Source organism: Theobroma cacao, chromosome 4 (genome assembly GCF_053813885.1).
Source record: "Theobroma cacao isolate CCN51 chromosome 4, ASM5381388v1, whole genome shotgun sequence".
Taxonomy (NCBI): domain Eukaryota; kingdom Viridiplantae; phylum Streptophyta; class Magnoliopsida; order Malvales; family Malvaceae; genus Theobroma; species Theobroma cacao.
The window spans coordinates 37,355,182-37,377,076 of NC_142642.1; the positions used below are offsets into that span (position 1 = coordinate 37,355,182).

At 36.1% G+C, this 21,895-nt stretch overlaps 5 protein-coding genes across 7 annotated transcripts; 4 read left to right on the top strand and 1 right to left on the bottom strand.

The window, feature by feature from the left end:
* Positions 1-619: 619 nt before the first annotated feature.
* LOC18603050 (uncharacterized) lies at positions 620-2,921 on the top strand. Its single transcript, XM_018118810.2, has 5 exons — positions 620-779; positions 1,653-1,749; positions 1,905-2,022; positions 2,120-2,272; positions 2,459-2,921. Exons 2-5 carry the CDS (start codon positions 1,742-1,744, stop codon positions 2,690-2,692), a joined length of 513 nt encoding a protein of 170 aa, XP_017974299.1. The 5' UTR covers positions 620-779; positions 1,653-1,741; the 3' UTR covers positions 2,693-2,921.
* A 3,196-nt stretch (positions 2,922-6,117) lies between these two features.
* Positions 6,118-7,116, bottom strand: CLL1 (allergen-like protein). Its single transcript, XM_007034797.3, has 2 exons — positions 6,859-7,116; positions 6,118-6,747 (listed from the first exon to the last, which is right to left on the bottom strand). The coding sequence occupies exons 1-2, from the start codon at positions 6,950-6,952 to the stop codon at positions 6,503-6,505; spliced, it is 339 nt and encodes a 112-aa protein (XP_007034859.3). The 5' UTR covers positions 6,953-7,116; the 3' UTR covers positions 6,118-6,502.
* Positions 7,117-11,268: 4,152 nt separating this feature from the next.
* On the top strand, positions 11,269-15,414 carry LOC18603052 (protein TIFY 4B). Of its 3 annotated transcripts, none has more exons than XM_018119549.2 (9): positions 11,269-11,562; positions 11,727-11,887; positions 11,963-12,114; positions 12,594-12,684; positions 12,770-12,935; positions 13,453-13,512; positions 14,119-14,182; positions 14,286-14,500; positions 14,945-15,414. In XM_018119549.2, the coding sequence occupies exons 1-9, from the start codon at positions 11,424-11,426 to the stop codon at positions 14,959-14,961; spliced, it is 1,065 nt and encodes a 354-aa protein (XP_017975038.1). In that variant the 5' UTR covers positions 11,269-11,423; the 3' UTR covers positions 14,962-15,414. The 3 variants fall into 3 exon arrangements, with proteins under 3 accessions (XP_017975038.1, XP_007034861.1, XP_088662115.1); XM_007034799.3 differs by having other exon boundaries at positions 14,125-14,182; XM_088805989.1 differs by having other exon boundaries at positions 12,597-12,684.
* A 194-nt stretch (positions 15,415-15,608) lies between these two features.
* Positions 15,609-17,436, top strand: LOC18603053 (acireductone dioxygenase 1-like). Its single transcript, XM_007034800.3, has 5 exons — positions 15,609-15,851; positions 15,967-16,054; positions 16,136-16,230; positions 16,787-17,026; positions 17,128-17,436. Exons 1-5 carry the CDS (start codon positions 15,840-15,842, stop codon positions 17,254-17,256), a joined length of 564 nt encoding a protein of 187 aa, XP_007034862.3. The 5' UTR covers positions 15,609-15,839; the 3' UTR covers positions 17,257-17,436.
* A 781-nt stretch (positions 17,437-18,217) lies between these two features.
* LOC18603054 (acireductone dioxygenase 2) lies at positions 18,218-21,451 on the top strand. The gene is made up of 7 exons (XM_018119550.2): positions 18,218-18,377; positions 19,226-19,337; positions 19,429-19,523; positions 20,106-20,220; positions 20,308-20,432; positions 20,954-21,024; positions 21,130-21,451. The coding sequence occupies exons 1-7, from the start codon at positions 18,360-18,362 to the stop codon at positions 21,194-21,196; spliced, it is 603 nt and encodes a 200-aa protein (XP_017975039.2). The 5' UTR covers positions 18,218-18,359; the 3' UTR covers positions 21,197-21,451.
* The last annotated feature ends 444 nt before the right edge of the window (positions 21,452-21,895 follow it).

Sequence of the window (21,895 nt, forward strand, 5' to 3'; positions counted from 1 at the left end):
CGAGAACATGAATGTATTTGCTAGTCTAAAAGGATTAATCCAAGCCATGGCCAAACCTTGTTGCACATTGTCTTGGAGAACGTTAGTACTTAAATCCTCTCAAGTACAAATATATGAAGAATCACAACAACTAGCCACACTGGGCTCTGCTTCATTCTCTGTTATATATTAATGGGTTTAGATGATGTTAGGGAAGCTAATCACCCAACCAAAATTTTATTAATGGGTTGTTCCATGTATGACATAACTGGAGGGTTTTAATAGAATAGAACCTTTAAATTTGTGCACCCCTTAATCATATTAATGGGTTTAGTCTAATATTATATTGATTTTGTTTGATTTATTTATTGATTTCTTCTGTCGATATACTATTTGATATATATTAAAAATTATTTAGTAAAAATATTCTATTTTCATCCATACACTATTAAACTTGCACCAGAAAATGCAATATACTATTAAAATTACACTAAAACCAAAAGGAAACCCATAAATACGAAGCCCCCAATATAACACAGAGGTAAATTCGACTATTTTTTCATTATTTTATTAGTTTGTTAAGCCCAATGTTAACTAACCATGGGCCACTAATCGAGCCCAATTCTTTTATTCTTTAGTCCCAACAGTCCAATAGCAGCTAAAACAGAGCCAACCCTGTTTTGCTCCGCGTTGTATGAGGAGCTTCTCCGCCGTCGTTGTAGGCGGCGCCAGCACCACCACTCATCACGCCGACCACCACTGATGAGGACGTTTTGTTCATGGTTTCAACTTTTGTAAAGGTACCAGAAAATCCTTTTTTCCCTATTGCTGACTATTCTACATTTCAGTAAAATTTTTGTGTTACAATTATCTTCTTTTAATCTAACATAGACTCCATAGGCATATAAAATTTTGGGTACTTCAAATTTTGTTTAGTTTTTCTCTTTAGTTTCGTTTAAGGGTATTTCTCTTTTTCTTTTTTTTTTCATATTCTAATATGTATGAATTTATATCAATTTTGAGGGGCTTTTTTTTTTTTTAGTTTCAAGTTGTTGTTTTTGTGATTAATTTAAGTTGTTTAACGTCCTGTGCTCAGGTGCAATTGAAGTGTTTGCTTATATTTTTCAAAGAGAAATGATTAAGAAGCCAAAGCCAAAATCGTTACATGTTCTAGTTATTTTTCTACATCTGATGTCTTTTTTATTTTCTTTCTAAGAGAAATTTTAAAATTTCAAGCTACCCCTTTTCTTTCATATAATGCTAGAATAAAACTTTAATTGAAGGGGCTTTGATTTTTGTGCATTGGTTTGTCTATGGCAGCATGAAGAAGAAGTTTGTTTTTCTCGTCTTTGTGAATATTATTGATATAAACCAAACTGTTACCGGTTACTTTACTTCCAAACCAGGAAATATTGATCTTGTTCTGATTTCTCAGTTCCAATTGTTCATTTTCCAAGGTGTTTCATCACTTGCCAATATAAAATTTGGCATCTTGATATCTATTGGTTATCAGTATAAGCAAAAGGCTATTCAAAACAAGGTTTCATTGTTATCTATACTTTTGATTACTTATGGAGAACATTGCAGCTGTCTAGGAATACAAGTGGAAAACTACTGGACATAATGGTGGTTTTGTTTTTCTTATATATTTGATTTTGTTTTCACATTTGCAGGATCTAGCCACCCAGCTGAAAACTGCTTGTGCACTGTGTACAACTCGTATACTTTACAACGATCAGTTTCATCTCCGTTACCCTGCAGGATGAAGATGTATGTGCTTCCCTTCATTTTGTTTAGTTTGTTGCTTTAAATTAAATGCTTTAGCTTCTTTGGTCAATTTGTTGGGGACTTTCTTTCATTTTTTTTCTTATTCATTTGCCTTGAGGTTTCTCTTAAAAAGTGTAAGAAGGTGGAGTCTTTTGCAGAAAAGAAGCTAATGCTGGTGCGCTTACCAATTTTGAAGTACTTGACTTTCTACGATCTAGAGGGGCTTCAAAGGATCCTACAAGAGTTATTGTTCCAATAGCACCATCTGAATTCAAGGTTGAATTTTTATACTGATCTTTTTACCTATATATGTTCCTATGGTATTGAAGAAGTGAAAATGTATTTGTTGCTCAGTTGTCTTGGTATGTTCTAGGTCTATGATTATTTGGTGGAGAGTGCCGCTTGCAATCAAACAAAAGAACACATCAATGACTTCTTGGAAAGGTGTAAAAATTATAAACTTGCAAAAGCTGAGGTTCTCAATATCATCAATCTGAGACCATCTGCTTTAGTTGAAATCGACCCGGTAAAACTCTTCTGTTCAATGTTTCTATTTTAGTAATATTCCTTGAGCACCGTCAATCATATACTGTCATCCATGATCATTCCTGTTTTTTATTGCTATGGTGCATTTATTAAATAGCCAATTTGATTTGGTGAAGAAGGGTCTTTCTTTGACACTTGCATTGCTGAATTTTATTTGTTTTCCCAGATAATTGAGCAGTCTGAGAAGCGTTTTGGAAAACAACTAGAAGAGTTGGTTAATTTGGTGGTGGAGGTGTTGCCAGAGCCTCCTACACAAAAGAATGCTGAACAAGGGAACAGTGAGGATAAAGAAGAAACTATAGACAGGAAAGACATGGATGAGGGTGAAAGGGAAACTACAAATGGTGATGAGGATCAAGCAGAACAAACTGAAGATGGTGAGAAAATGGAGGATAGTTAAATCCCTCTATGCAGGGATAATTCCAATAGCAATCCTGCTCCTGGATATATAAACAGGGGAAAACCGGTTTGCTGATCTTATGAACTTCAGTTAATGCATTTGGAAACCTCATTCTTGTATACTTGACAAGTTCATCAGAAGTAGGTTGCTCTAGGCTGTAATCGTGGCATGAGATTATTATTATTTTTTTCCTATGAATCAAATGAGGTGTACAACTGAAATTCTAGTACTATACCCTGTTATTTTCGTGGGCGCTCAAGGCAAACCATTCAATTTGTGGCTCAACCTAAATCAGGCTTTAGCGTGAACCTGCCCCTAAACAAGGATTGAAAGGGGAATCCAATTAGGAAACCCTTATTAAGGACATAATAATAATTGCATAAGATCGAAATGTTTGTACTTTGAGATGAGGGTGTGAACGAGGATGTTGGATTTCAGAAAAAAGAGCACTCGTAGATAATTCAACCATCTAGTCCACCAGCATCCCCAACCATTCTGGTCAAATCAAACATCACTTCCAAATGTCAATTCTCTCTCTCTCTTTGCCCTGAAAATTGCCCACAGTTGGTGAAGGTGGTGACTGATGACTGGTGAACTAGATGGGCAAACCTGACCAACACTCTCCTTTGGGATTTGAATATATTTTGGAGCCACGAAAGGCCCTGCCCCTCCCCCCACCACTCCACCTTCTCTCTTCTTTTTGTCAAGCTGTCTCACCGAATCCAGAAAAATAACTCACTACTTTTTCCTTATGAATATTGTGAATTACAAAAAACCCCTAATAGTCTTACTTAAGCACTTACTAATAATTTTAAAGGAAGAAATTCTACCTTATTGTAATAACTAAGAATTGATTCATCGATCTCAGATTTTAAGTTATCTTATACTCGAATACCATGATTCCAAATTGACGTTATAACTTATCCGTATTTGTATTTTGTTTCGAGTTAAAAATTATATATTTTAAAGAATTAAGATAGTAATACTGGAATTTTATAGAAGTGATTTTGTAATAAAAAATAAAAATAGAGAGAATTTATTGTAAAAAAAAAAAGATTGCAGTATTAATTTATGAAAAGATAAATATGTCAGGTCTGGTGAAAGGACAGTTGAACAAGACATAATAAAGAAATTGGGAGTGGAATTCTCTGACTACATCTACAAATAATCGTCCCTCTTTGATTGATATAAAGGTTCGTAGCGAGTAGGGACCCTTTAACAGCGAAGGCTGTGCCCTTCTTTTACTATTTTTCTTTTTTTTTTTTTGGCTTTTTAACAGGCCCTTTTTTTGCTTTTTGAAATTCCCTTCTTTTCTCATACCTTATTTTAGATAAACAACACTGCCACATGGAAGCAAACAGATATGTATGTTCCAATTCCAATCCTATAAGAAAAACACAAGGAAGCCAACCCCCTCGTGTGTCTACAGTCTACTGAATTTATTACGTGAGCTCTCACTGTTTCCCCCTCTCCAGCAATGAACTGCTGACTTCTTTTTTCTCCTTCCATGGATTGTTGAAGGAGTGGAGAATACAACTATTTTTCCATCATAATGATGAGAAAGGAAAGCTTATTCCTGCTTCCTATCAATTGGAAGCAAAGAGAAAATAGTGTTCATGCATCTGTTTGAGATAAATATAAGCCTAACATTGTTGAAACTACATTGATTTGCATCAGAACAACAATAATGGAAGAGAGGCGGAGGAGGGGGGGTGGGGTCCTGGGGATAAGGTTTTTTTTTCTCAAGAATGTACCTCAAACATATGAAAAAAACTGATGTACTAACATTAAATTCAAAATCTAATCGAAAGACTTTGAAATGAGCTTAGAAAGCAAACTTGTTCCCTCGTTAGCAAACATTCCACATGCTATGGATTTTTCTTTTCCCTCAAGTTAATATCAGCCTGGGAGTAAATATATGAGCAAAACCGAGAGAAACTCACTCTTTGCACACAACTTCTGACCAAAGAAAGTTGACTCGTAATGAATTATCATAAAATTTTCCATGATTCAATGGTGATGATACAAAGAAATGATCTGAATTCGAAAATAAGATTATTTAATTTGGAAGAGTTTTCCGTAAAATTCAAGACAATGATAACATAAACTCATTTGACTTTGTCTTGATGATCACCACTTCCCAACACAAGGCACATTCCTGCTGTCCATTTGCACTCTTCCTGAGCAGCAAAATCGAGCTAATGGTCTTAACTTACGAAACATGTCTCCCAAACTCAAGTAAAAAAAGGTTACTGTAGTAAAGACATACGACAACTTGACAAGTAGACCAGAAGCATTAAAACTACCCTAATGGCCCTAAACGAAGGTAGAGGGAATTCGAGGGATTCAGTGAGGGTAGCTGTGGGGAAATAGAAATAATAAAAGAGACCCTTTGAGAGCAGGGTACAATGAATGCTGTACGTATCCTTCAAACAGCGAAAGAGATTATGGATAGAGAGGGAAGGGAAAGGGGAAGAAAGAGAGAAAGAAGAGAAGAAAATGTGTGTGTAGTATTAGAAGAAAGGAAACAAACAACCAACCAACCAACCAACCAGGTTTGCAGATGAGAAAGCGAAACAAACAAGATGTCCCCATCATTGTTCGCCTTTGCTGCTCTATCTCTGTAGGTTCCAATTCTATTCAGAATAGAAAATAATGGAACCCCATCTTATTGATCATTCACATGCACTTTTTCTTCCCTATCTACTCTTTCTTTGAATTAAGAACATTGCTGAGATGATTGTTACTGTTCAACTAACAAAACTTGAAAACACATCCCCCCATTTTCCGAACTTGAACTTCCCCCATCTCACTGGCTTCCTCTAGCATTTTACTCTTAAAATTCTTGATATTATTTCAGCATGATGGATCCTACAGCATTGAGTATTATATCGAACCAGAACTAAATAGACCCATTATGATTTTTGTTTTCAGTTCCTCATTCAAATACCTAGAGATAGAGATGTCACAGGATACTTTTTAGGTGAAAGTATTTTTTATGTACAATCCATTGAATTTTCAATAAAATAATGTTATATAGAAGATGGCGCATGCAATTTTGCCACGTTGTGTGTACTTGTTAATTAACTCTTAACTCTACTAAATCCTACTTCAAATGATACTTAAGGACAGAGTACCGCAATATCGATATTTGGCCACAAAAGATATTTCGTCATAATAAAATATGGTAAAAATAACAAAGATGGGGCTGAACTAAATAGAGCTAAATCTGGGTACATACGGCTTCATATCAGATGTAAACCATCATGACAATTGACAGTACTAAAAAAACCTGTTAACTGACGATATGTAGCTTGAAACAGATCTCATATTCAGTGTCAGTATCAATTACTGCAATTTAAAGCTAACAATAAGTGCTCAAAAAAAAGTAAGAAGAACAATATGCATGATACTACAAGTTAACATTACACTCGCAACTTCTGTTTCTCATAAAACATAATCTTAATTACAGTCTTTAACTCCCAATCTGTCTCATACAAACTTGCTTTAATGCAAGTGAAAAAGGAAAAAGATCATACGCAAAAGAGAGAGCAGCTGAAGAAGAACTAAAGAAAAGAAAAGAGAGAGATCTCTCTTGGTAATCTCACCTACAAATAACTTACATTCCCAAAGCTTTCCTGTCTCTCACAGGAAACGCAAAATCATTATATAAACATAGAAAGAACCAACAGTGTAAGTTACCAAAATAGCAATAATATATAGTAAGTACTAATAAAAAATTTTTTTTTCTTCTTTTTTGAAAAAGGTCTTAGAATTTTAATGTGTTTGCTTTGTTCTCTTCTTTTCCTTTTAGGGCATAAAAAGCTTGTTGCCACACTTGCAACGCCAAGCTTCAGGATAGTACTCAAGTGGCATACTAAACCCTGGTTGAATCGGCACGTGAACCGGTTTACAAGGTGAGCAACTTCCACACTTGGATCTACAAGAAGGTGGTGATGAACCAGGGCCACCGAGTCGTTTCTGAGCCAAGAACCGGTCCAACACCCCTGACCCACTTCTCTTCTTACTACCCTCTCTCTCCTGGAACCCGCTGCCTGCACAAAGAAACACAAAACCGCACTGAGTTAAGACCGAGTCGAACGGTTACATATACATATATTCAAGGTCGAAAGTCCTAAGAACAAAATGGAATTAATTTAAGTTACCGAGTTGAGAAAGAGTGATGACTGAAGCAGAAGCAAATAAGAGAAAGGTGAAGGCAACGACGGTGTGGTGGTGGCGGTGGCAGGATACGCCCATGCCGAGGAAGAGCTGGCGGAGGGGAGGTTACAAAACTCAGCTCAAAGAGTTAAGGACTCAGGGAGGAAGAAGATTGTTTTCTTTTGAGAAAGGGAAGGGGAGTTGCTATTATTGAAGGGTTTTTTTTTTCCCTTTCTTTCTTCTGTTGCGTGAGAGTCCAAGTCAAAGACACAAATACACAAGGAAGATTATAAGAGAGAAGGGATATCTTTTTGTTTTATTGTTTGGCCAAATGGGTGTGGCTGGGGTCTACCAGTACCCTGAATGATTGTGATGGTGTTTTCTACTGTGCCTTTATAGTGGGTGACTTATTACCATTGTACGTTAAAAAACCCAAACATTAGATGGTAACTAAAAGCACATTACCACTATACTTTTACTTCATAATGTCAGCTATTTTCTCGTTGATACTTTTGGACTTGCTAAATTTTGCCAAAATCGTAAACTGTGTGCTAGTTGGATCCATTACTATATAAGCTCTTCCTATACATTACGATCCATATATACATATATATATATTATTTAATATTTATTATTAAATTAAATACTCGAATACTAGATAAGAAATTTTTATAATGTGATACCTTATGATTTGTTGGATTTAGAATTGATAAGAGTAGAGTTAAGAGAGCCTGGGATTGCAAGCTTTCAAATGGTACCAGTATGCTATGGTACTTGTGAAGAAAATTTTTACGGATCGATGGTAATAGAGTGTTTCACATTGAGAGCCTCAGGCTGGCTCCAGCTCTAGATCCTTTTGGGTTATGTTCATAACTATGCACCAAAAAGTGAAAAGGTTTCTGTTCACGTGCAAGTTGATGTGACAGATATTCATCATGTTTCGGTTTGTGAATAGCACCTTAGTCCTTACGCTCTCTATGAAAATTTCTACTTGTATTTGTACTCTTATATATTGTTCACAACATTTATTTTGACAAAGAAAATGTCAACAAGTTATGAAAATCCTACCCTAGTTTCAGTCAAAATCCAATGGTTTGCAACATTGGGCCCTTAACCTGTTGGAGATTAAAGAATGGAAATACTTGATTGAATACAATGATCCTTTTTTAAGGTAAACTTTTTGGCAAGTTTCAAGTTGGATATTTTACCATTGGACCTACCTTTCCCAGGTTCGATTGAATCCCTAAACTTAACAAAAATAGCACCCTCATTTCATATTATCACCAGGATAATTATGGGAATATTGGTACCTGTATAGCCATAATAATTGTGGAGAAAGAAAACAGAGGAGAGGCTTAAAACGTAAATTTCCCAAAAAAAGTGGGTGTTGAGTTGGATGGAAGCAGCAGGCAGCAGGCAGCAGGCACCCGTGTGTTTGCGTACGTGTGTGAGAGACTAGGGGCCTCTGATCTGTCCCCGTACGGGATGAACATCTGAGTCAAGCCCCTTAGCCTTAAGCCACCATTATTGAACTCCCTTCCTTTTAGAAGACCTTCTCATGGTGAGTCTTAGTGGTACTCTTATCACCCTATTAAATTTGAGGTGGGAACCCAAGGCCAAAAACCAAAAAAAAATTGTTGACAGAGACGGATAAAGAGGGGAAGCATCAAATTCAAAGAGATCAAGCCAATAAATCACAATAAATTTTTGTTTTTTGTTTGTGACAAAATATTAGTAGGGTCTTGGCTCACCAAATAAAATGGTCAAATTTGATAATAAATGGTCTTTAATTTCTAATTTCATCTATCTCGATGTTAATGTTTGAATATACGATTTTTGTAAGACGTGACGTACGTAAGATTATTATGATACGAGTATTATTTGTATCCATATATTATTTTTGTAACATGTGAAATATGTATTCTTAGGATGAGATAGTTACAAGGGGAGAAGGTTTAATAAATGAACATGACCCTTTTTGTAAGTGAGGACCTGGACCTACTGCTGCCTGCCACTGGGGTTTGGTCAGTGATCCTTGGGTTTGGTTTGGGTGGGGTTGAGACTTACAGAAGCATTTAAGGCAAAATTGAGTAGGGTGGCTCAGGGCTCTTGATCGGTTGGCTAGGGTCATTGTTTTTCTGGTTCGGGTCCCATTAGGTAACCCATCGACATTTCATGATGCTACTTCTCAGTCTAACTGTAAACGCTATAATTCCTTGTGGAGTCTATACTCTATCCGATCATTTTAGGTCTCTGTGGTAAGTTTATTTTTATTTATATATATATATATATATATAAAGAGTTTCATCAATTTTTTAATAAATATACTATGCAATTACTAACGAACATAAGGAACTAAAATAATATAAAAATGATGGTATCTATAAGATAATTAGTTCATAATATCATATCCATTAGATTAAATTAAAAAAATAATATAATAATTAAATAAAAACGTGTAACTTAGAAGTTAATAAATTTTACACAATAAAGCAACCCTTTTAACATTAATCATTTAATTAAAACTTTTGGTACTTTTCTTGTCAGAAAGAGTTTGCCTAATAGACCTATTAGATTGTCTGACATCATGAACAATACTTATAATGCACTTATTTTGAAAACATAGTCCTATATTCTTCCTTTTTTTTTTTTTTGTTTCCTGTTTTTGTCTTCTTTTACACTATGCTGTGAAAATGATAGTAGTAATTCAAAATAGGACAGGGAAAATGAAAGAAGATATTAACAAAGCAATAAAGAAGTATTGGACTGTTTGGAGGATTTGAATTGAATATCCAAACTTTCTAGTTTTTCCAATTTCTACTGTTTGGTTGAGGGTAAATAGTGTGAGAGCATGATCATGGAATATGACTTATGAGACAAATAGGGAAAGCAAGTGGGCCTATTGAAGGACCAAAAGGCCAAGCCATGAACCCTTGATAGGGCCTTTGGAGATTCTAGCATGAGAAGGGCCATGTTTTGAACAGTGTCCCTACAAGAGGGACAGTCATGCCAGACAGCTACCATTACTTCCAAGCTTAGCACTATATACATTCATTGGGTGTAGAAACTAGAAAGGGACACTTCATAAAACTGGGCCCTTTTTGTGATACTAAATTATGATAAATTAGAAAAAAAAAAAAAAAAACACACCAAAGAGATCTGCAGAAACCTGTTTGGTCCTTACCATGGAAGCTTTCAGTAGTGAAGTTATTTTTTACAACTTTTCTCTCTAGATATTTTATAATTTTTTAAACAAATTTTCATTTTGATTTTTTTAAAATTAGTAGTTTGTGAATAATTTATATTCTCACAAGATGATAAAATATAAAATTTATCCAATAAAATTAAAAAAAAACTCCTAAATTTGAACAAAAGTGACTAATTTTGAACTGACTATATTAGACAAAATTAATAACTTAATTTTTATGAAAACAAAAAATATCTACAAAAACATTAGTTGAACAAATTGATAAAAATATCATAAAAAAAGTTTAAATCAGAGACGAAGATGAATTTTCTTTTTTTTTTCAATTTTTTGGGTCAAATGCTAAGGAAAATACCGAAACGCCCACAAGAGAGAGAAAGAAAACCCCACTTTCCCTATTGGTAAATTAAACTTTTACCTATTTCTGAACAGAAAAAAAAAAAGGAGGGATAATGCTCAAAAGAAAAAAACATGAAAAAGGTTACAGCAACTTTTAATATTCATACCTTTTGGTGCTGACAAACTCGAATAGTCGAATTAGTAGTCAAAAGTCATTCTGGGCTGGAACTTGAGCAGACAAAGGAACAATAATTTACTTCCTTGGCCAATTTATTAAAATAATATATTTTTTCAATTCAATTATCTGATCCCGTGCCACGTGTTTGAATAACATAGGTTGTTGCTAATTTTTCCTTCTAATAATTCCATTAAAATAATAAAAAAAGAGCTTAATGTTACTAGCCAAAAGGTTCACCTAAATTAAGAACATCTATAAGTATTGTTAACTTGTGTACCAACATTTAATTGAGCGCCTAACCACAAAAGAAAATATTAAAATAAAGTTATAGTATTTATCATTTATTAACCTTAAACCAAAGTAAAGGCAAGAAAGAATTATCCGTTCTAATTTTAAAAGTAATAAAAAAATTGAACAGGGAGAATCTAAGGACAAAGATACCTTAATTTCCTCGCTACAATGACATATTAACACTTGTCAACAGGAACGTGAGATAGTTTTCAACTCCCATTAACGTTCGCCACGTCTCTCCTAAAATGGCAGAACCGCAATTTCTGACATGATTAAGCCCACATTTACTCTCCCTAAAATCTCATTATTACCACATAATAACAACAAACCCCCAGCTTACGTGGCAGCCTAGGGTGCTTCGCAGCTCCTCAAAATCACCCCCCACCCCCGAAAAAAAGAAAATAAAAAATAAAAAACAAAGTCCCCCCATCCCACCCCAGCCTTCTCCCATAAGATTGCTTAATGCCGCGGCCTCTCTTTTAGTAGACAAAATTGGGCCTTCTAAGTACTTGTATTTACTAGCGCTGCCACTGTGGTGGGTTTCCGGCGACGGATAGATGGAGGCGGGGGTAGCGACGACGACGACAACGACGGAGTCGTTTAGGTCGATACTTGATAAACCCCTCAGCCAACTAACAGAAGAAGACATTTCTCAGCTCACTCGGGAAGATTGTCGAAAATTCCTCAAGGAAAAAGGTTCTTTAGATTTTTGGGTTTTCCTTTTTCATTTTTGTTTTCCACTTTTGCCCTTTCATGGTCTCCGTATTTTCTTAACTGTATCCAGAATCCCGGGAAACATGGAGAGATAGGAAAAATATGTAATAATAAAAAAGAAATTATATTGACACGTGGCGTAACAGGAATGCGGAGGCCGTCGTGGAACAAATCGCAGGCGATCCAGCAAGTAATTTCACTCAAGGCGTTGTTGGAGAGCAACGAAGATTCCGGCGCCGGAGCTATCCGGAAGATCCTCGTTTCTCCACCATCACCGTCAGTGCCTCCGCAAAATGCAGCGGCGCGTGTCAGTTCACGGTCCTTTTTGCTTCATTTTATTATTTAGAGAACTAGAGTAATAATTTTGGAATGCTCTGTTTAGGTGGCTTCCAATTCATGTGATTCAGTAAAAGAAGCGGTTGTCGGAGAAGAAGGAAGCCCGTATCGGCGAAAAGATCCTCCTTTGAAACCTTCTCCGGTGGGGGAGATAAATTGCCTTGGCGGTGACACGGATAACAAGAATCTCTCTCCTAGGTTTATTTTTTTCCCTTACTAGTAATTTTTTAAAGTTAATGTTGTGTTAGTGTATTTTGCATTCAGGGTTTTATCCGATTCCCTTGGTCGATCTAAAGTTTTACTTGATTTTTGGAGTCCTTTTAAATTTTTACAAAGCAATGCAATTCAATAATTGGGCTTTCAGAAGGGATGATATGGATGGGCTCTCTATATATTTCTTCCAATTTACAATAGTTCATGTTTTATGTGAAATTCTGTCATGCTATTGCCTTTTTCTTCCATTGATTTAGGTGGACTCTAGAATGTTAGTGTTGAGAGCATACCATAACACTGGTAATATAGTCAAGGCTAACAGTTAACAACTTGAATGTGTGATTTTTGTATGTGCAGATAGGCTGCATGATGTTCAAGTTAGATAGGGTGATGTATAATTGTATGCTTTTGTTTGTATCCTTGACTTTAAGTTCTCAATGGGATTATTCATAACTGTTTGACAGAAGTCCATGTGAATCAAATGAGTTGGGTGGGCAAATGACAATTTTCTACTGTGGAAAGGTCAATGTGTATGATGGAGTACCACTTGATAAGGTAATGAGGCTTCTTCTTTCTGTGGATACCTGGAGAACAATGATAGCATGTTGGCCTTCCAATGCATCCAAATATGGGTTTGCAGGCACGGGCAATCATGCATCTGGCAGCGACTCCTATTGATTTTCCTCAGGACAATCAATGTAGTGGAAATGCAGCCCTTAGGTCCTTTATGTGCCATGTCCAAGCAGTCGGTGACAAAAATGGCCTTGTTGCTTCTACTGCCTTGAACTCTCATACCATGCAAACAGGTTAGGTTTGCAAGGATAAATGAACTGTTTTGTTTGGCTACTGTCAGGAAGGAAATTATTGTGTTTGAAAAGGTTATCTAAGCTATACTTGAACAGTAGCTACATTTTTAGTTAATGGAAAAGAAAAATCAGGAAATGGTTGTTTCTGATGTTTGGAGCAGAATAACATGACTGGGTTTGTGCTTGAAACATATCTATTTGTTATCTAAATAGAAGGAAACTAACTTTCGCCATGTTTATTAGTGGCAGTTACACTTTATGTAGCTGTGTATCTTCTTTTGAATTGGATACGTGCATCTCATGCGTTAGTTCAGTTGCAGTTGTAGAACCAAAATAGAGCTAGGTGCAGTTTAAACATTTTAGGTCTTCTACTATTCATAATTAATCATTTGACAGTATTGGCATGAAAGTCTTGCTTCCAATAATATTGCATGGTTGACAATGTTTTTAAAATCTTATTGCTGGATATAGTAGCTTGGTGATAGTCTAGTGACAGTGATTGCAATTAACTTTGCAGAGAAGTTGACAGAATATCAGCATCAGTTTAGGGAAAAAGGAAATATCGCTCGTGACGCTGGTATGATATTTGTTTCTCCTTTTCCATTTATTGTTCTTGTACAGTGTTCTATAATGTGCAAATGTTAACGTAACTCTTGTTTGGTGAAGTGATGATTCTATACATAAGTAACTTGAATAAAAGGAAAAGAGTTTTGAATTTCAGTGGCTTTATTCTCCAGCCGAAATGCTAGATTTAGCTAAGCAGGCAGAACCCTTTATCATGATGATCATTATCTTAACTGTGGAGAGATCCCTAAGGAGATCATGCATAGGGGTTTGTCTACCAAAAACCATACCCATCATCTGAGCTATAGAGTTGGTTATAGATAAAGTCTAAAGCGAATTCCTGACCATAGATTATTATGGAACCTCATGCTACTAATTATAGGTAAAGCAAATGTGGAGCAATATCGCTATTTGTGCAACACAAAAAAGCAAGTGCTTGATCATATTAGTTATCATAGCTAAATGAGATGCTCTTGAAAAGCATATCTGAATGGTTCCTGAAAGGACATTCATGATAACTTATTGACGACTGGGGAACTAAAAATCTTTTCTGCTTGATAACATATGATAATTCATGGCTCTTTATATGCTTTCTTAACAATTGATGGTTGGTCTTAAGATGTAGATGGGCAGGTGAACAGAAAAGTATCATTGCAGAGATATCGTGAAAAGCGAAAAGACAGGTATCTATTGTAATGTATACCACTAATCTCGACTTACTACAACACCTTCAAAGCACTAAACATTTCCAATTTTAAATTTCTTGTCGGTCTATTCTTTTATTAGGGGAAGATTTTTTAAGGGCAGGAAGAATACAGGACAAGCTTCCTCTAGCTTGGAGATGTACCTGAACCATCAGATAAGAACTCACAACTCAAATGGACAATCAAGCCGGAGCAGCACGGGTTCTCCACCACAGTCTGGATTGCCACATGCATTTTGTAGCTCAGCTGACAACCAAGCAAAACTTGTGAATCTTTCTGTAGATCTCAATGACAAAAGTAAGCTATCAAATATCTTCTTTACATTTTTTATGATGTAAATATGCTTTTTGGTTGGTATTCACAACGAGTAGTTCAGGATACTTGATCATGTATTGGGTAAATTCTGGTTCTAGTAAGAAATGTGGTGGAAGGATGCATATATACTGATATACATAACTGCTGAGGAACTGTTTTGGCAATCTTTGTGTGCATAGATTGTCAGATATGTGAGGAACAATCTAATAATTTTGCAAGTACTAAATTCTGTTAGATATTTAGTTGACAACTGCCTATAATATTGTTAACTATATGAAATAGTTCATTCTGGAGTTTTACTTGCATAATGTTTGTACCAAGTGAACCTAATTCAACATAGTTACCCATTGGTCGTCCGTATCATCCAAAGTCAACCTTGTAAGTATGCATGGGTGGAATCTTATTTGTGGTGTGATTTCCATGCAGGTGTTCAAGAACACTGAATTTAATGTGCTTTATACGTCAGAATATATGTGGACTTAAGGAAAGAGATATGATCTTTAGGTGCATTACCATAGCAGACATAGAAGGGAAGAAAAATTAACCTGAGAGCCTTCTACATTGCTGCCTAATATATGATTTGGCTTTGTAAGGGGTTGAGATTCTCACACGGAGAATCCTCTTTTGAATGGTACGAGTTTTCACAATCCTCTGATCAATTTTGTACCTTGTGAAGCTTAGGACCATCTTCGGGAACAACTTGTTTCGGATGGTCGGATCTCTTTGGCTTGAGTTATAGAGCCACTTGTAGCGGCAGCGCTTTTCTTCGTTATATGTAAATTTTTTGACTTACCTTTGGCTATATGCTAATAGCTAAAGCTTATTGTACCACTTGAACTAGCTCTATTTCCTATTAACCACTGTCATCATATCTATATCGTGCTTGTTACTTTCAATTTCAGATTCCGACTCAATTTGGGTTATGGTGAGTGCTGACATGATTCCTTGGAGATAAGCTTTAAGACAGATTTTCTTTCCCAGTTCATATATTTAATTTCCCCATAAAATTTAAAAAAGAAGGCAATTTCTCTAAAATCCCATTCATAATTTTAGACCAGAAAGTTGAGAAAAAAAAAAAAACACCGGGGAAAGGGTTTCAATTGACGCCAAAAACGATATTATTCGGATTGCGGAGGCAAGCACCACAAAAACAACAAGAGAAAACCAAACCCCGCACGTGGCAAACCTGCAATTAATCAGAACCAAAAGTCCAACACGACAGAAATCTCCATATCGTTAAATACGAAACTAGAACTCACTCAACTTCAATGTTGAAATCGAGTCACTGAGTTCCAACACCGAATCATCATCATCATCATCCATGGCTATCGAGGTAGGTTTCTTCAATGCCAATTACATCTCTAACCTCAATCAAAATTAGAGCTTTTGCAATAACCTTGAAAGTATGGGTTAACTGATATTGGTTTTTCTTTAAATGGAAAAACCAGGCTTGGTTTATGGATGAAAGCAATGAAGACCAAAGGTTACCTCATCAACGCAAACCCAACGAGCCTGTTTCGTTGGACCACTTGGCTGGTCAGTTCCATTTCTCTCTCTGCTCTTAGGTTTTCTGCTTTTTTTTTTTAGGTTAATGAAAATGATGTTCATAAATGGCAGAGTTGGGAGTGCTGTATTGGCTTTTGAACCCTAAGGTTTACGAGAATGATGTGGAATTGAAGAAGATTAGAGAAGCCAGAGGTTACAATTACATGGTACTTTTGTTTAATTTTTAACTTGTGTTTTTACTTTTAAGATTAAAGTCACTGCTAACATTCTGTTTAAGTTCTCTGCCCAATCAGCTTTTTCTATCTATGCTTTGTCTGGTCGTTTATGGTACTTTTGTGTGCTTTAATAGAAGCCTTTTCTTGTTTTTCTGATTGGAGAAAGTGAGATTCGAATTCGGCTCTTTGAGCAATAGAATAGTTGCACCTATCATTGAGCTTATACTTGGCATATTCAAAAGTGTAGCAGCTTTTTTTTTTTTTTGGCATCTTAGTATTGATTGATAACATCCACTAGACCAGGAGTCAATACATACATATCCTTCAAGTAAAAATGAAATTTTGACTTTTTAGATAAGGAAAGCAAACAAGCGAGAAGTAGTTAAAGTTGTGAATATATGAGTTACTTCATCGAGAATTTTTCGAGTTCTGAAAATAGGATCTAGTGTGACCATAGGTAGTCTATCAGCCAAAGCAGAACATAAGTTACTAGGTAATTTCTAGGTATAAGAACCTTCATTTGAATAGGTCATTGTTGTATGTATAGGATATGCTTGATTTACGCCCAGAGAATGTTGCTAACTTTGAGGAGAAGCTGAGGAACTTTTATACTGAGCACATACATGCTGATGAAGAGATACGCTACTGCTTGGAAGGCAGTGCATACTTTGATGTTAGGGACAAGGAGGACCGCTGGATTCGAATTTGGATCAAAGCAGGTGATCTCATTATATTGCCTGCTGGAATCTATCACAGGTTCACTCTTGACACCAGCAATTATGTCAGGGTAAGGAAATCTGCAGCTTCTCATGCTTTAGAATGAAATTTATTAGTGAATGTGGATATTGAGGAGCTGTGCTTGATCGATTTGTGTGTTTCAATGTGCAGTTGATGAGGTTGTTTGTGGGAGAACCAGTGTGGACAGCACATAATCGGCCACAGGAGGATCACCCAGCAAGGAAAGAGTACGTTAAAAGTTTGACTGAGAGAGTTGGGGTGCCACTTGCAGCTCATTAGAGCTATTGAGTACTAGAGTTTATGCTGTTATGTCTCTGCTTTTATTGTCTGTATACGTTAGCTGATATGCGTAGTTTGGTAAGTTTCTCATATACAAAACGTAGTAAAACCTTATATAGCTGTATATCAAACATCAAACTTCATCTAATAATGTATCGACTATTGATGTACTTCTTATTATGATTCGAACGTGTAACTACATGCTGTGTCTTCATTTTGTTGTTCTGCTTCTCTTAAAGTGAATTGGCATGAGAACGAGACACGACCCTTGGTACAGAGGATGGATGTTACAACCTTATTACCTTATCTCTGATTAGTTGATTTATGAATGGCACCACGTCTAGCGTGGCTAGAAATCAATCGGGAGGGTAATGCGAAGCAGAGGGGGGTCGTAATTATGTAAGAGATTTTTCTAATATGATGTAATGCCCGCTATGATTCATCATTTCATCTTTGTTGGGAAATGAAGATTGGTGCTTCTCGTCTGCATCTTCTCCCAAGTGAAAATTTTGGTCATACAGATTTGGTTTGTTAGTTAGTCTCCGAAAATGAGGTCTGAGGCATTATTGAAATCTTTTTTGCATTCCCTTGGACACATTCAAAACAGGTGGAGCAAAACTGAGGAACATAGAATTCTTACAGTTGACCAACTTCTGTAAGATTTTCATTGGAGATAAAAGCTGACTTGCCTTCTTGAACCGGGAAAACCAACTTCATCGCTGCTTGGTTTACAGGCAAAAACATCATAACACGTTGACCGGAAACTAGGAAACAAGGTAAATAAGCATCAATAAGCCGGCATGGGATGGGAAGGATGACCCGAGCGCCTATGTAAGCCTTGACTCGCGTAATGGAATTGTCAAGTACGCACACGGACCATAAAGCCCCTCTCGCGCTTCCATAGAGATTCAATTAACCTGGACATACCGCACGCCCCAACAAATTTAAGGGCATAGTGGTCTTTCCATATTTACTATCGGGCATTTTTTAAACCCGTCCTCAGATTCTCCTCCTCCTCCTTGTGGCGTTGCCTTAAGGCGTTTTGGAAGAACAGAGATATTTTATTATTCCTTTGACAGGAACAAAAAAAGGAGCTGAGAAACATGGGTGCTTCCGATAAGGTAATCTGTTTGTTTCATAGGAAAAAACTGTGTCTTTCATCATTAATTTTCCCGAGAAATTTTTGCTATGATCAGTGTTTGTATGTATCTGTTTATGAGGATAGTGTTATGTTAACCGTTTGGGATTCGATTTTAGTGTTTCTTTGTTCAGAAGCTGATGAATTTGATGTTTTTTTTTTTAAAATATGGTGAACTGAAAGAGGGATTTTTGTTTAAAAAGAAAAAGCCATGGAATTGAAAAAACTAGTATTAACTTTTTAGAAGCTGTTGGCATGACTTGGACATTGAAGTTTTATTGGATATCTATAGTATTTTGCTCCTTTGGATTGGTGGGCTCAATTTGGATTTGGTTGTTAAAAATACTTAGGTCTTATTTTAATAATGATTTTTATCTTCATGTTCTGTTGACATTGACGCATGTAGAGATATTGCCTTAATCTTTTACTTTAAAGATTACAAAAAGCCAATTTTCTGGGTCATGTTTGAAGAAATGAATTAAGGATAATCAAGTTCTCCAATTGAGGGTTTGATGGATAGGCTTGTTCTGTTGTGTCTTAAAATTTTCTTAATGTTTGCTTACACTGCATTGTTGTAAGGACTAGATGTGATATTGAACATGCTAAACCTTGCTGGCTTCATTCATTCTGCTGTCTTCCCATTCTTGTTTATGATGTGCTGCTGTGTGGAGTCAGGAATGAGTTCTTGGTGAAGGGTGCCTAATAGTTAACATTGATTATTGGTTTTCTTTGGTTGAATGTGCTGTATATGATATTCTTCATTTCCGAGAAAGATTGAAAAAAAATGAGGTTGAGGTTGCCTGTTGTGTCTCTAACTTTTGAGTTCTGTAGGATTTGAGGGAGGAAGTGATTCAAGCATGGTACATGGATGATAGTGATGCAGATCAGAGGCTTCCCCATCACCGTGAACCTAAGGAATTTGTATCTTTGGATCAACTTGCTGGTAACCATCTTAAATAAGAAGTAATTGTCATTAGATGACCAAAAGATTTTAGACATTGTACTCATTGTATGCAGTCATGTTTATGTTGCAGTACTTGGAGTACTCAGTTGGAGATTGGATGCTGATGACTATGAAACTGATGAGGAATTGAAGAAAATTCGTGATGATCGTGGTTACTCCTACATGGTCTGTACCGTAATTTTGTTTTTTTTCCCCTTTAATTCCAATGCAAACAAATGAATCATATTTGGCCTTAAGCCTTGTACAAAGAGTTTTTTAAATGCTCATAAGTAAGGTTTGTTATCCATCAAAAGATTATTATTTTCCAGTTGTTTTATTCTGTACTGATACCATTGGATCATTTACCATTAGGACTATAGTAGATTCAAAAAAAGGACTTATTAGTTTTTCTTCTATTTTCTTTCTCTGTGTCACATAAGCAGTTTTGGTTCTGTACGGATACCATTATTTTCCCCTTTGATTCCAATGCAAACAAATTAATCATTTTTGGCCTAAAGCCTTATATAAAGAGTTTTTCAAATGCTCATAACTGAGGTTTGTTAACCATCAAAGATTATTATTTTCCATCAGTTTTGTTCTGTACTGATACCATTGGATCATGACTTATTAGTTTTTCTTCTATTTTCTTTCTCTGTGTCACATGAGCTGTTTTGGTTTAATGCTTCCAGTTTCTATATACTTCCTCAAAGTAACGTTTAATCAGATTGTACTACATGTTTGCATTGACAAGATACTCTTTTTCTTCAGGACTTCTGTGAGGTTTGCCCAGAGAAGCTGCCAAATTATGAAGAGAAGATAAAAAATTTCTTTGAAGAACATCTTCATACTGATGAGGAGATTCGTTACTGTGTGGCAGGAAGCGGTAAGATTTTTTGCTAACCGTTTTGTTTAAATGGTAGTCACATTTCTTACTAATTTCTGGCTGTCTAATGTCCGCTTCCCGGTGAAGGTTATTTTGATGTCAGGGATCACAATGATCAATGGATTCGCGTGTGGGTGAAGAAAGGAGGCATGATTGTGCTACCTGCTGGAATTTATCATCGCTTTACACTTGATACAGACAACTATATTAAGGTACAAACTAGTCCTCCTTCCCCTGTCTATTCTCCCATAAAGTGGACTTCCGTTGAACACATTGTTATAGGGGGTTCTCCTCATTCTTGTAATTTGACTTTCATTTTATGAATGAGTGTGAATGTTTGCTACTTAGACAAGGATGACTGTTCAAACATTATTAAACTTCTGCCACCACTTCCACCTCATCAATTGCACAACTGGCTCTTGTTTTCTTTGCCTGAATGATGATTGTCAATGTGGGTGTCCTTATTTAATCAGATCAATGGATGTGAAAGGTTGATTTTATTTTTGGAAGGATGGTTGCTTTCTTCTACCCGCCTTATTAACTACTGCAAAAGTTCTTTTTTGTCTTCCATCATGCTTCTGTTTATTTGCATGGGCTCAATGTTTTCTATGGAACTTTATTATAGTATTTCTAGCATGACTTTGAATCTTAAGAGATTTTTAAAGATATTTACAAATACTTCTCTAGTATGAATTCTAAGCCAAGAGATTTCCTCACAAATTTATTCACGCAGGCAATGCGGCTCTTTGTTGGTGATCCAGTATGGACTCCTTACAATCGTCCTCATGATCATCTTCCTGCAAGGTATGCTTCTTTCTTCTAATGCGATGGAAATCTCTACATTGTCTGCATGTTGCTGGCGAAAAGCATTTGAGGGGCTTATTCTTAAACATTTGATTTCTGTTGCAGGAAGGAGTATATTGAAAACTTTTTGCAGAAGGAAGGTGGTGGTCAAGCTGTTGATGCCGCAGCATGAAATTAGCATTTGCCTCTGTATTGGGTCTTCAAAACTACTATAAATAGGAAACCCTGGAATTGGTTGTAATAAACAAGTGTAGGCTTGTGTGCTTGTACTGCGTGGTTATGTGGGGGTCATTTTACTTACCTGTATGGCTTGTTATATGTAGCTTGCTACATTACTATTCCATACCAAGAACTGGCATGTTATTTGCTACAGTCTCCTAATGATCAAGTACATTGTACATTGCTGGTTGTGTTTTCTGCCTCAAAATGTTTGGGTCTTGAATAAGTTGTCAACTTCTCTCCTCTAAACATGCTTTGGTCTAAATTTAGATTTACCATTGCCCATTATGTTTAGCATGTGGTTTGTGTATGAAACAAGCTATAAATCTTGAAATTGTTTACCATTTGGCCATATAAATCTTGAATGCAGGACCCTCTTGAGAGGCGTTATGTGCAAACCATGAGCGGGGGAAGATGAGGAGACCTCGATTTTCTTTGCAGTTAGCCTGTGTTATGTACCATACTAGCACGTCGTACACAATACTGCTGACTTCTGTTCATTTGAGAGAGGAGTGCGGCATCTTAATGCCTTCAATAATTCATTGCAATAATTCATAAGCTAATAACCAACCAGACAGGTAAAAAAGTCCCAAAGCTAAAAACAAATTGAACACCAACAACTCCTTTTAACCTCTCAACTTGCCTTCGGAAA

Coding starts and splice junctions, on each gene's coding strand:
- LOC18603053 (XM_007034800.3), top strand. Junction 16,055..16,135: donor TTCGTTGGACCACTTGGCTG/GTCAGTTCCATT, acceptor CATAAATGGCAG/AGTTGGGAGTGCTGTATTGG. Junction 17,027..17,127: donor ACACCAGCAATTATGTCAGG/GTAAGGAAATCT, acceptor TTCAATGTGCAG/TTGATGAGGTTGTTTGTGGG.
- CLL1 (XM_007034797.3), bottom strand. CDS start 6,952: ATGGGCGTATCCTGCCACCGCCACCACCACACCGTCGTTGCCTTCACC. Junction 6,748..6,858: donor CATCACTCTTTCTCAACTCG/GTAACTTAAATT, acceptor TTCTTTGTGCAG/GCAGCGGGTTCCAGGAGAGA.
- LOC18603050 (XM_018118810.2), top strand. Junction 2,023..2,119: donor TAGCACCATCTGAATTCAAG/GTTGAATTTTTA, acceptor GGTATGTTCTAG/GTCTATGATTATTTGGTGGA. Junction 2,273..2,458: donor CTTTAGTTGAAATCGACCCG/GTAAAACTCTTC, acceptor TTGTTTTCCCAG/ATAATTGAGCAGTCTGAGAA.
- LOC18603052 (XM_018119549.2), top strand. CDS start 11,424: ATGGAGGCGGGGGTAGCGACGACGACGACAACGACGGAGTCGTTTAGG. Junction 11,888..11,962: donor CGCAAAATGCAGCGGCGCGT/GTCAGTTCACGG, acceptor TGCTCTGTTTAG/GTGGCTTCCAATTCATGTGA. Junction 12,115..12,593: donor AACAAGAATCTCTCTCCTAG/GTTTATTTTTTT, acceptor ACTGTTTGACAG/AAGTCCATGTGAATCAAATG.
- LOC18603054 (XM_018119550.2), top strand. Junction 19,524..20,105: donor ATCGTGGTTACTCCTACATG/GTCTGTACCGTA, acceptor CTTTTTCTTCAG/GACTTCTGTGAGGTTTGCCC. Junction 21,025..21,129: donor CATGATCATCTTCCTGCAAG/GTATGCTTCTTT, acceptor TTTCTGTTGCAG/GAAGGAGTATATTGAAAACT.